Source organism: Sarcophilus harrisii, chromosome 2 (genome assembly GCF_902635505.1).
Source record: "Sarcophilus harrisii chromosome 2, mSarHar1.11, whole genome shotgun sequence".
Lineage (NCBI taxonomy): Eukaryota > Metazoa > Chordata > Mammalia > Dasyuromorphia > Dasyuridae > Sarcophilus > Sarcophilus harrisii.
In genome coordinates, this window is record NC_045427.1 from 463,964,814 (window position 1) to 463,981,404 (window position 16,591).

General features: G+C 35.8%; 1 protein-coding gene across 5 annotated transcripts in view; it reads right to left on the reverse strand.

Moving 5' to 3' along the window:
- Positions 1 to 252: 252 nt before the first annotated feature.
- Positions 253 to 16,591, reverse strand: part of ABCC12 (ATP binding cassette subfamily C member 12) — a 79,711-nt gene continuing 63,372 nt past the window's right edge. For 2 of the 5 annotated variants that reach the window (XM_031954436.1, XM_031954435.1), the window contains 7 exons: positions 9,516 to 9,605; positions 9,205 to 9,394; positions 8,638 to 8,797; positions 2,979 to 3,057; positions 2,214 to 2,327; positions 1,141 to 1,305; positions 253 to 1,036 (listed from right to left, as the gene is read on the reverse strand). In XM_031954436.1, coding sequence (XP_031810296.1) covers positions 950 to 1,036; positions 1,141 to 1,305; positions 2,214 to 2,327; positions 2,979 to 3,057; positions 8,638 to 8,797; positions 9,205 to 9,394; positions 9,516 to 9,605 — 885 coding nt within the window. In that variant the 3' untranslated portion in view covers positions 253 to 949. Of the gene's footprint in view, positions 1,037 to 1,140; positions 1,306 to 2,213; positions 2,328 to 2,978; positions 3,058 to 8,637; positions 8,798 to 9,204; positions 9,395 to 9,515; positions 9,606 to 11,548; positions 11,700 to 16,591 lie in introns of those variants that run through there. The other 3 variants (XM_031954437.1, XR_004232267.1, XR_004232268.1) reach the window with 3 other exon arrangements.

Below are 16,591 nucleotides of genomic sequence, written 5' to 3' on the forward strand. Positions count from 1 at the left end.
CATTTTAGATTTGCTATTTCTTTTTAAATGTCACAATGAATTAGAATGGTCACTCTCTGGTCTACTTGGAGGGCATTTTTAATGTATCTGTCATAGCTGCAAAGAACCTTGAAGTCATAAAGAAGATTCTTTATTAGGAAAACATTGCATAAGTTATTGAATGAAGGAAGAAATCAGTATATTTCTATAAGAGGAAATGGTACAAAAGTTCTGCTCTCTTCAGGAAAATAATTGTGAAGCAACATTTCAAAGTAGTTTAATTTTCTAGTGTATTTTAATGACCAAATAAAGATATAAAAATATCAATTACATATAAACTCCAGCATTTTTTTCCCTGGTTATTCCTGGTTATAAGAGATCAAATGGAGAATACAGTATGATTTTATTTTTAACAAAAACTGCAATCAATATTTCATGCTACAGATCCATGTAGTTATTGCATGCTACATAGTATTCAAGATAGAAGTGAATTGGAATTTAAATAGAACACACATGCTCTTTTCCTCTGATGGTTCTGCAAGGAAACCCTGTAAAAACCCTATATCCAGGCACCTCTGCATTCTGTTTTCTATTAACATGTTCTCCCAGAAAAAAAATCAGTATTTCCATTTTCAGGAAATTATTGAATTAGTAGGGACATAGTATTGGAATTTTAGTAGATGAGGGGCATGTATGAATCCACTAGTTCTGTCTGCTTCTGTCCATAGTCCATCACAACTTCAAAGCCAAGGTGAGGAGACATTGGAAGGCCAGGCAGTTCAATCCCAACACAGTCAGTTCCCTGTGGGCTGGGTGCTCTCTGCATGTCAACCCCTGTTCCCACTAAAATCACAATGATAAGCATTCCTGGACACTGGGCTCTTGAACTGACTTCATTTCCTACTCATTTCATACATTATCATCCTTCTCTAATGTCACATGATGGGCACCCACAGTATGCTTTTTACTGTCAGACTTCTTGTTCTGCAGCTAATAATGTTGCAAATGCAGAATCTGGCTTCTCAGCAAGCAGCTCTGGCAAATCAAACTCAACCACCTGAAAGTCAAAGAACAAGGACCAAAATATTAGAAAAATCTCCAACACAAGACAGAATCAGATAATGTTTCTGGGTAAATGAATCAAGATAGGACTTTCTTTACCTTCCCACTATCCATGACTAGGACACGGTCACAGTTTAGGACTGTGTTTAAACGATGAGCAATAGTTAAAACAGTGCAGCCCTTGAAGGCGTCTTTGATGGTACTCTGAACCAATGCATCTGTTTTTGAATCCATTGAAGCAGTGGCTTCATCTAGGAGAACAATCTGTTGAAGAAAAGTGGGTATTAAAATCATTCCATACCAACTTTTGAGTCTAGAAAAGAAATGTCCAGAATTTTTATTTAGATGACTCTTGGGGGAAATAATATCTTATTTGTATGAACTCTTTAAGCCATGTAACTTCCTTTCAAAATTTCTTATTCTAACCATATAAATGGACAATTAGAATATATTGTCATCAGCCACAATACTATTTTTAATATATCTGCATCGATAACTAGGTGGCATGGAGAACACTGAACCTACCTAGAATCAGGAAATTTGTATTCAAATCCCAGTTCTGCAGTGAGCAAATTATCATCTCTTTGAGCCTTAGCTTCCTCTTATGTAAAATGGTAATGATGATGATAATACCTACCTTTGCTTTTCCATAGGATTATCTTAATGAACAAGGAGATAATGGAAATTCAAGTGTAAATTTTAATGTGTTAGAGAAATATAAATTATCATAAAAATGGGGAAGTAGATTGGAAAAAGAGTCTTTGAAAGCAATAGCAGTATCTTCAGTAAACCATGTTCCTGAGAATAAGTCTAGATTATGTATTTCTCACACCCTAAATTTCTCAAAATCCCTTGGAACATTGTTTACTAGACCTCCAATTTTTCAGGAAACAAGAGATACAAGATGAGAGGAGGATTTTAAACCTGAACAATTGGAAGAATAGAAAGAATATATATAAGCTAGGCTCCTAAGAGGAGATTCAGGCGAAGATGATGCCTTTGTCAATTTATCCCACCAAAACCTTGTTTCAGAAGCTTGTGCTCAGTTTTAAAGTTGTCCAATTGTTCTGCCTCTGCCAAAAGGCAAGCATGCTGCTATAACTCCTGTCTTTAGCAGCCCTGCTAGAAATATCCAAAATATGACCAATCAATTTTCCATGCTATTTCCTTACTTTTGAATTACGAAGAAGCGCTCTTGCCATACAAAGCAGTTGCCGTTCCCCTACTGAGAAGTTTTCTCCATTTTCTGTGACTTCTGCCTGTAATTTCTCTGGGAGTTTCATTATCTATAAAACATGGTAAATGTCACATTTACAATGATGATCTATACAATTGTCATAGCTAGTGCTTATTGATTGCTGCCCCTGCTGCATTCATCAGTATGCTTTATTTTACTAAACACAGAGGAGAAGGAGATACCAATTATTTAAATATTTCAAACATGCATAAGAAAAAAAAAAGATCAGGGAGTAACTAGACTTTAATAATTCAAAATTGCCATGTGATCCACATGTCCCTCTAGTTATCTCAAATAAAAGAATCATCCATACTTCTGGAGAACTTATACATGACTGGAAATGGCTTTCAGTGACTGTGCATTCATAGCTAGAAAGGGATAGGGAAAGCTCCTTGACATAGTCCATTTAAGTCAAAATAGTTGTCCCAGAAAGGCAAGTAGCCAATGGAAATGTCCATGTTGGATCCAAAAATAGAAGAAAATACCTCAGAGAAGCAGAGGTTCCTGATGTAGTCACATCACTCTTTCCAGTCTGGACCACTTTTACTGGCTTCATCCCTATAGGCATACCAGTCTCTGCACAGTGTACTGAATTATCTAACTATAGTAAAAGCAAGAAAATCATCACAATCCTGGAGAAAGATCCAGGGAGAGGTAATACAATTTTCAGGAAAAAAAATGCTATGGCCTAGAAACATACTGTATCTTTCATGAAAGTTCTCTCCAGGACCTGCCAGAGTTCCTCATCTGTGCGGCTCTCAAAAGGATCCAAATTAAATCTAAAAAAAAATAAGAGACTTATTGTGCTATATAATGAAGGGATAATCATTTAGTTTATTTTATAGGTGCATTAAAATGTGGTTTTCTACATTTTGGCAACAAAGAGATATAAATGAATGTATACTGTTTGATCATGATTAGACTGATTAGCCACAAGCAATGCTTAACTCATGTATTGCAACCAAGCAATAAAGCAGTCCTAATTAATGGCTCTTTAGTGAATCCCAGAATTAGACAGTCAAGCTTCCTGCTCAAAAACTAGAATTCTTCTCTACTTCATTGTGGTATAGTAGGGGAAAAAATCCCAACTCTGGAGTTACATAATCTAAGTTCAAATCCTGCCTCTGACACTTACTACTTGTGGGACTTTGAACAAGTCATTTGATGTCCCTGGGTCTCAGTTTACTCATCTGTAATATAAAGATATTGGACTAGGTGAGCTTCTGAGGACTCTCTAGATGTATGATTCATATATGGCTAGTCATCTAGCCTCTCTGCTTAAATATTTCCCATGACACTCAGTGCCTCACCTAAGCATTTCATTCCATTGCTTGACATTTCTGAATTTCAGAATTCTTCCTCATATAAGCTGAAAGCTTGCCCCTTATAATGTCTGCTCATTGATTCTAGTTTTGTCTAGAAAGACATTGCACTTTCCATATGATAAATCTTCATAAGTTAATTTTCATAACCTTCTTTCAGACTTCTCTCCTTCATAGACTCAATACCTTCAGTCCTTCCTCATGTCATGGTTTCTAGCCATTCACCATACTAATCTTCTGAATGTGTCCCAATTTATGAAGAAAGTTCCTTAGAAGAATTTTTTTACCAGAATAGAATATATGGACTTAACAGTTACCTTGTACTTAATACTAGAATTTTAAAAAAATGTCTTTTTTGTTGTCATTTTGCTTCATAGTGATCACATCTCCTTACACACACTTACACACACACACACACATACACACATACATCCAGGTCTTTTTTTAATTAAGCATCATTTACCAGAAAGAGAACTGAACTTAAAAACAATAAGGCCTCAGTTCGAATTATGCCTCTGACCTGGGTAACCATGGATAAGAAACTGCAGCTTTTTGAGACTCAGTTTTCTCATTTGAAAGTGGGGGTAGTGATTCCTTTAAATAAGTTATTGAGAGGAAGAAATGAGATACAAAGCATTTTATAAATGCTTTGTAAACCTTAAAGTGTGATACATAAAGCCAGTTGCTATCTAGTCACATCTTATCCTTGTTAGATGAACCCTTCATTTTAATCTGTTAAGGCCTTTTTAGATCTCAGTTCTGTCATTTAGTATATTAAGTTATCCCTTACAACTTCTTGGTATCTATAAACCCGATAAGCAATGTTATCTTTTTTTCATGTAAGTCATTGGCAAAAATATTAAACAGAACATAATCAAGCATAGTTCCCTATAGCATTCTACTAGGACCTTTTTATAATTGTTTTACATACATCAACTCATTAAAGACCACATTTGGGAACCATTTCAGTGCGTTATTAATTTTCAAATTACAACCAATAACATCTTACCATATTTTACATTGATGAGAAACTTTGATACATGTTTTACTAAAAATCTGGATATCCAAGTCATTTCTCTAACTTACCAGTAATTTTATTAGGAATGTATAATAAGTGGCAAATTTAGAGGGCTGGAACTATGCACTGAGGTTGGGGCTGCCAAGCACTTGAGGCTAACTTCTGATTGGACGATACTCTATGGGCATATGCTTGGAAAATGGTCCATTCCACTATCTGTACTGGCTCAATGATTGGTATATAGAGGATTGTAGGAGGGACTAGGGGGTGGAGAAAAGCTAGTCAGGGACACACTCTCGGCAGTAGATGAGGAGAAGGCTGTCTCAGAGAATCTGCTTCCATCCTGTTCTATCCTGAGTCTAAGACCAAGAATAAAGACAGACTTTTGCTTATCCTGACTCTGGCTGATTCTGGGGTGTCCTGGGTGCTAGCACAATCATTACAGGTAATCTGTTACCTAGCATTTCAGTTATAAAGCATTTCACATATACTATTTCATATTATTATCAATGTGTGACTGATGATTCACTGAATAGAGTAAATAAAAATTAATAAAACCTGAGTATGTATTCTTACTGAAAAATTTCAAGGGAATGAAGAAAAAAAATGAAAATGAAGGTGGCCTCCCTAAGCTAGACCTAAAACTCCATTATATAGCAGCAGTCATCAAAACCATTTGGTACTAACTAAAAAATAAGAGTAATTGATCAGTGGAATAGATTAGCTTCACAAGATACTGACTATAGTCACTGACTATATAGTAATCTAGTGTTTGATAAACACTTCTAGGATAAGAACTCACTATTTGACATTTGCTGGGAAAATTAAATTAATTATTATATCCAATACAATATATACATTATGATACATGAATATAATGGAATATTATCGTTCTGTAAGAAATAATGAACAATATGATTTCAGAAAAGCCAGGAGAGACTTAAGATGAACTTATGTTAAGTGAAGTGAACCAAAAGAACATTGTACACAGCAACAGCAAGATTGTATGAAGATCAATTCTGAAGGACATGGCTCTTTTCAACAATGAGATGATTCAGGCCAGTTCCAATAGACTTGTGATGGAGAGAGTCATCTGCACCCAGAGAAAGGACTATGGGGACTGAATGTGGATCACAACATAGTATTTTCATCATTTGTTGTTGTTTGCTTGCTTGTTTTCTCATTCTCTCCTCCCCTTATCTGATTTTTCTTGTCCAGCATGATATATGTGGAAATATGTTTAGAAAAATTGCCCATGTTTAACCTATATTGGATTGCTTGCTATCTATGGGAGAGAGGAAGAGGGAGAAAAATTTGAAATACAAGGTTTTGCAAGGTTGAACGTTGAAAACTATCTTTGCATGTATTTTGAAAAACAAAAAGCTATTTATAAAAAAAGAAAAATTCAGACTTAAATTGAACTAGAGAAAACTATTAGACTATATATATGTGACCTAAACAACACTTGTTATTAATATGAAATGGAGAGGTGATGAATTAACGCATCAGATCTGGTAGAAAATGCATGAAGAACTATGGAAAGAGGTTCTCAACTTTGTGCAGGAAGCACCAACAAAAAAGATTCCAAAGAAAAAGAAGAGCAAGAAAACAAAATGGCTATCTATTAAGGCTTTATAAATCCTGAGGAAAGAAGGAAAGGGAAAGAGAGAGGAGAAAGAAAGAGATGTACCTAACTGAATGCAAAATCCCAAAGAATATCCAGGAGAGAGAAATGCAAATGAACAATGCAAAGAAATAGAAAAATAATAATAAGATTGCTTTAAAATATTAGAGATATCCCAGGAAAGCTTCATGTTAAAATAATCATGATAAAAGATTAAAATAAAAAAGAATTTAATGGAAATAGAAAAGGTAGCAAGAATACACAAAAGAATTATACAAGAAAGATCTTAACATCACCCATAAACAAAATGATTTTTGACCTAGAACAAGACATCCTGGAAATAAAGTCAAAAAGGCCTTAGGAAACATTGCTAGCAGTAAGTTTAATGGAGGTGATAGAATTCCAGTTGAACTATTTAAAACCCTAAAAGATGATGCTGTTAAAATGCTACACTCAATATGTCTGCAAATTTGGAAACACAACAGTGGCCACTGAATGGAAAACATCAGTTTATGTCCAAATCCTTAAGAAGGGCAAATGTCAAGTAATGTTCAAATTACCAACAACTGTGCTCATTTCACATACCAGTAAGATTCTGCTTAAGATTATTCAACCTAGGCTTCAGCAATATGTGAACTGAGAATTATTAGAAGAGCAGGATAGTTTTCAAACAGAGGAACTAGAGACCAAATTACCAAATGCATTGGATTGCTGAGAAAGTAAAGAAGTTCCAGAAAAATATATACTACTGCTTCAGTGACTACATTAAAGCCTTTGACTATGTGGATCACCAAAAAAATGTGACAAGTTCTCAAGATGGGAATAACCTATTATTTTATTTGACTCCTGAGGAACTTGTATACAGGACAGAAACAACTATTAGAACCAAACATGGAACAACTGATTGGTTTAAGATTGAAAAGGGCTATGACAAAGCTGTATATTTTCAATTATATACAGAATACATCATGTATAATGCCATATTATACATTATGTTATAATTATACATTATACATTTCATTATGTATAATAATAAAAAAATTATTAAGGTTGCTGGATGAAATATCAATAAGCTCAGATATGCAGATGATACCATTCTAATGGCAGAAAGTGGAGAGAAATTAGGAAGCTTCTTGATGGTAGTGAAATAGGAGAGTATAAAAGCTGGCTCTGGCTGGGAGCTTAATATAAAAACAAATAAACAAATACAAGATATTGGCAATTAACCCTATCACTTTCTGAAAAATAGACGGAAGAAGAAATGGAAGCAATATAAGATTTTATATTCTTAGCCTCAAAGATCACTGCAGATGGCAACTGCAGCTAATATGCTTGCTCCTTGGAAGAAAAACTGTGGCAAATCTGGACAGTACACTCAAAAAAAAAAAAAAGAGGAAAGGACTATATAGACAAAACTGTGTTTTTTCCAGTAGCATTTTGTGGCTTGGACTATAATGAAGACTGAGCACCACAGAATTGATGTTTCAAATTGTGGTACTGGTGAAGGCTTGAGAGTCCCTTGGACACAAGGAGATGAAATCAGTCAATATTTACAACAGAAATTAATTCGGGCCTTTCACTGGAAAATCAAATACTGAAGTTGAACTTAGTTTGACCATATAATGAGAAGTTGGTACTCACTGGAAAAGTCCCTGGTGTTGGGAAGGATTCAAGGCAAAAGGAAAAGGAGATAGCAGAGGCAGCAATGGATTAATAGTATCATGGAACTAACAAACACGAACTTAGAAAAACTTTTAAGAAATAACATCGGATAAAAGGATCTGATATGCTATATAGTCCATGGAATCATGAAGACACAACCAAACAGTTGAATAACAACATGTACTGGGCTCTGTACTAAGCACGGAGTAATAACAACGTCTCCCCCCCAAAAAAATAAACAAACACATAGGTAGAATCTATTCTCAAGGACCATATATTGCAATAGAGATAACATGTAATTCTCTAGATACATGCAACATATATACAAAGCATAGATGATGTGTTAAAAGAAAGCATTACTGAGTCATTTACTGAGCAGTCCTGAGTTAGCTCATACATGAGCTCATCACTCATAAAGTAAGTGAACTTAAAAAAAAAAAATAATGTGCTCTCAGGAAAATCAGCTTCTTTATCCCTAGAAGTGAATTGTTTACCAGTAGTGATTATCAAATAATAGTAGTAGTAACTATACTAGTCACTACTGAATCTATGCAGCTCATAGATCTTCTTAGCAAATCAAATTAATTAAAAGTTACCAGCAGTTCTCCTGCCTACCAGTGAAATGCTGCTTCCTCTCAGACTGTTTCTCCCAATACTGGGAAACCTGATAAGCTCCTGGTCAGTCTGGTTTCACTATCTGAGAATATGAACGGGCAATGATAAAAACAGCTACCTTACTGTACCTACAAACAGGACAGGATCCTGGGGGATCACAGAGAGCTTGGTTCTGAGATCTTCCAAACCAATGGTGCAGATGTCAACATCATCAATGTAAATCGTGCCAGCAGTTGGCTCGACTAGTCGAAATAGGGCCATTCCTAATGAAGATTTTCCTGGGAAAACAAAAAATTACAAAGTTACAAAACAGATAGCTTGCATTTCTATTATATCTGAAAATTTTAGGAAGAGAATGTTTTTTAAAATGGTGATTTGATATTACACCAGGGGCAGAAATCAGTTACTAGTCCAGGGGGTACAATGAGATGCCCTACAGCAGTTAACTTATGTACAATTAGTGCTGGGATTAATGAGCAAGCATTTCTTCCAAGGGCTACATATTGAGACAATCTGCAATATTAATTTATAGGATTAGTAGTAAATATATAGAGAAATACACACACAATAGTATATGTATTGGCATTTATGTGTATATATTGCCAACACTATCCATAGTTATAGCATTAACACAACTTATCTCAAGCAGAATAGGTGAGTAAATAAAATCCATGAATGAGCTCACCAGAACCAGTTCTTCCAACAATGCCAACAGTCTGTCCACTTTGGATATTCAGATTTAAACCATTGAGGACAAGAGGAGTATTTTCTCTGTATTTCATTTGGTAATCTTTGAATGTGATATCCCCTCGTTTTGGCCAATCTTTGGGACAACTCACAGATTTGAAGGGGTCAGTAGATTCAGGAATACAAGTCTAGGATGCAAAATAATTAACTGGTAAACATTGGACAAAAGGATAAATTATTTGAATACAGGCATTCCTGTGAATGTAAACATTATCTCACTTCTGAACACTCAATAAAATGATTTCTTACCGAGATATATTCCCTTAGTAGTTCCACAGAGGTAAATTTGGCTTGTGTCTCTGTGCCTGTTCTTACACAGACTTGTAGGAGTCCACTTAACTATTGGAAAGGACAAATTGTCACAATTAGCAGATTGTTTCCTAGTTTTAGTGACTTTAGTCACTTTTTAGGGCAATGCATGTATTATTACTATAGCTTTACTTCTGAAAAGCCAAAATAATGAGAACTACAATTTCAGATCAACTCCCAGGAGTTTAGATATTATATTTTCCCTTTAAACACTTCCTTTGTATCTAGAAATAAGTGGTAATTACATTTTTTTTCTACTGGCACTTCAGATGGTTGGATCATCCCATTTCACCACCATTTGATCACACACAGCTTCTTTCATTCCTGTGTTCTGGAACTGTGGTGAAGTGGAACTGTTCCATGCTGAGTATCAATTCCTTGTTCCCACCTGGTGGTGTGCTGTCTCACTGAATCCCACCTGAACTAATTTAACGTCCTCTCAAAGAATATTACAGCCAATAAAAAGGATCTTATAATTTAAGCCAACCCTCTCCCCCCATCTTACATATAAAACAGAGGCTTAGAATATGAGATGATTTGCCCAGGATCCCATAGAAAATTAGTTGCATGGTCAGGTTATGGCTTAGGGTATCCTGATTCTCAGTTTACTAAGTCATAATTTCTCCTCTCTTTCTCTTACTTCCTCTCTCCTTACTCCACTTCCTGTCAACTCAAAAGTCTGGTGACTCAATTTCTTCTTGATACCTCACCCTCAAGAATGTGAATTTGATTCTACTAGTCTAGACAGTATAATCCATTTCATTTTAGAGAAATTAGTGAATTCTGATTTAAATTGGAGCTTAATATTCCTATTTATGCAGGAGAAGCTCTAGCCTAAACCATTTTACAGATGAGTAAACTAATAGATGGGAGAGAAAACAGAATAGTTTTTAACTAATATTTGATTCTGTTTTCATTGATCTTCGGACTGAAGCATAGATATAAAAAGCATATGGCTAACAGGAAGTTAAATTCAATAAGAAGAAAGAACACTCAGCTGCCCTCATTGAAATTCAGATCTCCATGCCTGATTAAAGGATATTCCAGGGTTTTAAAAGATTGTGGAGCAAATGTTATTTCAATAATCTTTGAAAAATTGTGGCAAATAGTAAAGATAACTACAGGACTGGAAATGAGTAAATGCCCCATTTTTAAAAAATAGGAGTACAACACTTTTAATTGATATATCCTGCCCTAAGTCTCTCTTCTGAACAACAGGCCTACTTACTGCCTTTTGGATATTGTGAGCTGAATATTTCATAGTAATCAAACTCAACATATGCAAAATAGGACTCATTATGAGTCTCCCCCTACCCCAGTACCCTTCCTTCTGCCAAACTTCTTTTTTACTGTTGAAAGCACCACCATTCTGCTAGTTTGTAAGACTTACAGTCTGTTACATCACAGCCAGTCCTGTACCAAATCTTGTCTTTTCTTTCTTTATGGTAACTAGTGTATGTATTCCCTCTTTTCGATTGTCCAGCCACAACTTTAGTTCTCTCACTTCTCACCAGATCATTGCAGTGTCCTAACTGGTTTTTCTTCCTCAAGTGTCTTCCCACTCCAATCCATCTGCCATTCTGCTGCCAAAGAGATTTTTCTAAAGGTACATCTGTTAACTCTCTTGCTCAGTGAGTTCCAGTGGTTTCTTATTGCCTCCAGGATCAAGTCTAACCATTTAATTTAGCATTTAAAGCTCCTAAAAACCTGATGATTCTTTTTGATCTTTCCAGTCTTCTTAGACTTGATTCCTTTTTGTTTTCACCTTCCATCAACACTGGCCTACTAGTACTTCTTCCAATAATGTCACGCTGCCCCATGTGTCTTTGCCTTAGCTGTCTAATGTTCTGTCCTCTACTTCTGCCTCTTTCCTGGCTTTTAAGACTCAGCTCAAATGTCACTTTACCTAATCTACCCAAGCTTTTGCCTCCCAGATTCCTTTTCATCTACCCTGTTATATATCTTTTATTTACCTTGTTATTTATGTGTTGTTTCCCTTTAAGAATATGAGTTTCTTGATGGTAGGAACTGCTTTTGCCTTTGTTTCTTCAATGTTTAGCACAGTATTAAATGGTTTAATGAATGCTTGTTGACTGACTGATAGATTGCAGAGAAGATACCAACCTGCATTAGTAAAGGAAATGACTCACTGAGAACTCCCTACACCAACTAAATTCCAAGTACAGTTCCTGTGCATAAATTTAATGCCTAAGTTACTTTATGCAATAATTTTCCCTTTTTAGGCCTTAGTTTTCTCCTCTCTAAAGTAAGGGAATTGGAACAGTTATCTCTGATGTCCTTTCTAGCTGTAATTCTATGGTTTTATGGTTTTTATTTCCTATAAAAATTCCAAAAGAGACCTAGTGGAGTAGAACAAAAGTTACCTAATGTATCAGGAAAGGACAAGCTTAAGACTTCTCAAAGTAACTTTGTGAGCCCAACATTATGCAGTAAGTGGGAAAAAGTCTCCTGGGCTGAATGAAACCTCAGATATGTCAGTTCCAAAGTCAGTGTACAACAGCCTGCTACAGTTGCTAAACATGGTAGTAGCACCTTGCACACACCAAGGCTTTATCCTGACCCACAGTGTCCTTTTTCAAGGCAATTCAACACAAGGTACGTTGACCGACTGAACAAAAGTATTAAGCAATTACTATGAGCAAAGTACTAAGTGCTAGGAATAGAAATTTTTAAAAAATGAAACAGTCCCTACTCTCAAGGAGCTCACATTCTTATGGGGGAGACAACACAAAACTTTCAGGGATAAGTGAGATGGAAAGGTCCCATTGTCCCTGGAGTACAGCAGCAAGGCAGGTGATAATCCTGCTTCTTTAATGTCATTTCCATTGATAAAATTTTATCAGTTTCTGATGTTGAACCCAGGTTGAACGATTGGACACTCTTTTGAGAATCTGGCATAAGAATGACCTAATAACCCTTTCAGTCTTTCCGTACATGGTCCGTGAATGAAGAGTGAGGAATTGAAGTAATTTTGTCCTTTTCTCTCTAAATATCAAAGTATTATAGTTCTTAGATATTTACTTTTTCCTTTCATTTCCTCTCATTAGACTGGCTTTTATCCCAATACCTCTTATCTAAAAGTCTCAAAAATCTTTTGCCCAAACTAAATTCTTTTCTCCATTCTTATTCTCCCTAGATTCTCAAAAGCATTTGATGCTGTTGACCATCTCCTTCTTTCAATTCTCCACATTTTAAACTTCTCTACTAATAGCATAGCTGGACAGTATACTAGTTTTATTCTTCAACTGTTCTGTCTATGCTTATTTCACTGTCTTCTCTTTTTTAACTTTTGAGTTTCTCTCATTAACCAGTCCTTAACTTCATGTTCTTTTCCTTCAACAATTCCTTCTTTATAGAGTGCATTCACTTCCATTGCTTCAACTATAGCCTCTAACTGGAGGACTTAAAAATTGTGTTTTCTCTTCCTTGTTTATTCAGCAAATATTCTTTAAGCACCTTTTACATGCATAGTACAGTGATAGAGAATAGAGGGAAAATATAAAACAAACAGCCCTTGCCTTCTGGAAACATACTAATTCACGATAATATATAAAATGGAAGCATAGTTTTCAAAAAAATTTAGTAAAATGGAAAACATCAAGAAACATTACTTTTCTCTAAAGCCCTTTCCAAACAACTAAGAAAATCTCTTTGGAAATATAGGTAAGATTGAAAACAAAAAATCTTTTCTTGGTAAAATCTGCTAAAGATGGGTAACTAGTCTTGTTCACATTATTATTTCTCCCCATCTTTCTGTTGAGAAAAGATGATGTTGCTGACAGAAAAGAAGAGGTTCTTTTGTTTAACTCCAGGAATGAAGGGAATAATCTAGGGGCAATGAGATGGCATCTTGGTTACTCAAGTTTGTGAAGTTAATCCAGAATGTATTGTTACATAGTGATTTCCTTGAGCTAGATTCCCAGTGTTGTTACCTGAAATATTTTTAGGGCAGAGAGTATTCAAAAACCATCTTCAACCCCTCCGACATATTTCCTTAGTAATGTACTGATCTCAGATTCTTCTTATATCAAGCCTAAATCAGTTTCTCTACAACTCTTACCTATTGTTCTTTGTTTTCTCAACAAATACTCAAATAGATTCATAATCTCATGAATTTTGATAACCTCCAATGATTCAAACCATTACTTACTCATATTTGTTCATGCTGTATAATAGCAAAGGTGTCATGTATGTGATTAAACCAGATTAAAATAGCACTGAGAAATGTTTAATAAAATAAATAAAAATACAATATAACAGTGTTAATTTGATGTTTTCTAAGTCAGTAATTGGTCCACAGGGTCTATTTCTATGGAAGTTTGACACTACTGCTCTATGGGATCATGCTTATCTATATATCATAAACTCACCTCAGAGCTCAAATTCTTCTACCATGCCCTATGCCTTCTTCACTTTTTCTAACATTGTAAAGATGCTAATGGAGAACACTGGCTATCCTTTATTTTCATTCTTTTACCCTGTGACCAGCTCATCTTTTTTTTACTCATGTTTCTTTGATGGCATTAGTTTTCCTTTGTGATTCCTTGTTTATATTAAGTTGCATTCTATTTACCTTCATTGTTGTTGTTATTATTTAGTTATTTCATTTCAGTCATTTGTGACCCTATTTGGGGTTTTCTTGGCAAAGATACTGGTATGGTTTGTCATTTCCTTCTCCAGCTCATTTTACAGATAAGAAATGGAAGCAAACAAAGTTAAGTGATTTGCCCACAAGACACAGCTAAGTGTCTGAAGACAGATTTGCATTCAGGAAAATGAGTCTTCCTGACCAGGCCTGGCATTATTTCTGTAGTCACCTAACTGTGCCCCCCCCCTTACTTACCATGTCCTTTCCAGAGACACATTTGGAATTTTTAAAAGAACTTTGCAATTTCTTAGGCAATCCAGCCTGTTCTCTTTTTCATGTTCAATTCTGGGCCCAAGTCATTATCAATTCTCAACTTATTACTAAGATGCCATAAAAGTTCCTAGAAGGATCTACCTTCTTACATTCTAGCAATATTCTAAAAGGGCATTCAATGCAGCAGTAATCACCCCAACCAGTGCTCCTCTGTTTACTCCAAGATTGCACAAGAAGACACCCAATGCCGTCACGGGAGGGAAACACGGTGGGTCTCGGGGGAGCCCCCAGAAGCCAGGGGGCTGTAGCTTCCTGAAGCAGAAGAGGCACAGAATCAGCCTGGGGACTACCAAAGAGAGAGAGACAGGCCCGGGAGGGAGGGGGAACTGTGTACCCAGAAGCACTAACTATAAAAGGCTTCACACCAGGGCTGGTGCTATATTAGGACAGTCCCTAGAAGAAGAGGGAGTCTCCAAGAGCTGAGAACTTGCACAGCACCTGGATATCTCTGCGTCAGAGCATCTTCCAGGGTTCTGGAGACCAGGTCAAGCCTCTGAATTGGGTCTGTCAGGGCGGCATCAGGGGATAGAGCCACTCCCTGGTTGGTGATAGTGCAAGAAGAATGAAAGAAAAGAACAAAGGTTAATATCCATATTGTGACACGAGGTGATAGAGGAAGAAGCCAAAAATTATGTCACTTAGATTCAGGAACCTCATATAGACCTTAATTCATTGTGATGGCCTAGACTACAGAGTTAACAGTACCAAAGTCTGTCTATCCCATGTAAAAGTGTGGAGGGACCAGAACCTGGCTTTGGCACAAAGTTCCAGCCCCCAGGACTGAGGCTGGATGTGTATGTATGTGTGTATGTATATAGAAAACTCAGAATATATTGAAAAAATACTGTCAGTTGAGAAACCCAAAAGACAAACCAAGAATGTAACACTGCAATTGTTGTTTGTCTTTGTTCCCAAAGAGGACAAATGACATCATAAAAGTGATATCTTAATTTGTGCATGAATTAAGTGAGACAGAGATGCTCAACATTGTCAGCCTCATTCATTCCTCAACAGTCATACAAGTTCAGTGACAAGATACAAGTCAAGAGGTCTGACCATGGTGGTCAGGGATGTAATGAGTGATATTGGCCTTTCTAAATTAAGTTCTTTCCTAGTAAATACAAAAATAACCTCATAGAAAAGAATGTTTGGGCCCCAATTTTTCCATAAGTGACTGAAAGAAATTAAGCAACCCCTAAAAATGAAATTCAAGATGAAATTAAATGTCTTAAGAAAAAAAATTTAAAAGGCTAAGCTTAAAAAAGAAATGGAAAACCTTATCCATATAGTGGGCTTCCTAGAATGGAGCAAGTATAATGCAGAAATATTAGAACAAAATTTAAAGACTGAGAAAATGGAACATATTAGTTTTTTTTTTCATCAAAAATAGCCAATCTGTAAAACCTGACAAGAGAGAAAATTTAAGAATTGTCAGACTCCCTGAAAATCATAACCTAACAAAGAATCTGGATGCCATATTTCAAGATTTAAGAAAACTGACCAAATCTCTTAGAACCAGCAGGCAAAGTGAAAATAAGAATCTACTGACCAAACCCTAAAAGAAATCCCAAACTAAATCCCCTCCTCCTTGCAAGAATATCATTGCCAAAATCCAGAGCTTGCAAGTTAAAAATACTGCCAATTGGCATTGAAGACAGAATTCAAGTACCAATAAATCACGAAAAGATCACAAAAAGACTTAGCAGCAACTACTATACAAAGAGAAGTGTTCTTAACATTTCAGTGACTCTTGGTGACTACATTTGGATTTTTCTTGGCAAGGAAACTAGAGTATTTTGCAATGTTTCTCTCCAGTTCATTTTACAGTGAGGAAACTAAGGCAAATAGGGTCACACAACTAGTAAGTGTCTGAGGCCAGATTTGAACTTAGAAAGGTGAGGTGCTCTTAAACATTACAAATAGCAAAAGAAAAAAGGCTTTACAATTCAAATATAACTTATCCTGAAAAACTATAGGAAGAAAAATAGACCCTTACTAAAAACGACTTGCAAGCATCCCTGATGAAAAGATCAGTGCAGAATAGAATCTTTGAAATAAAAACATAAAAGACAAG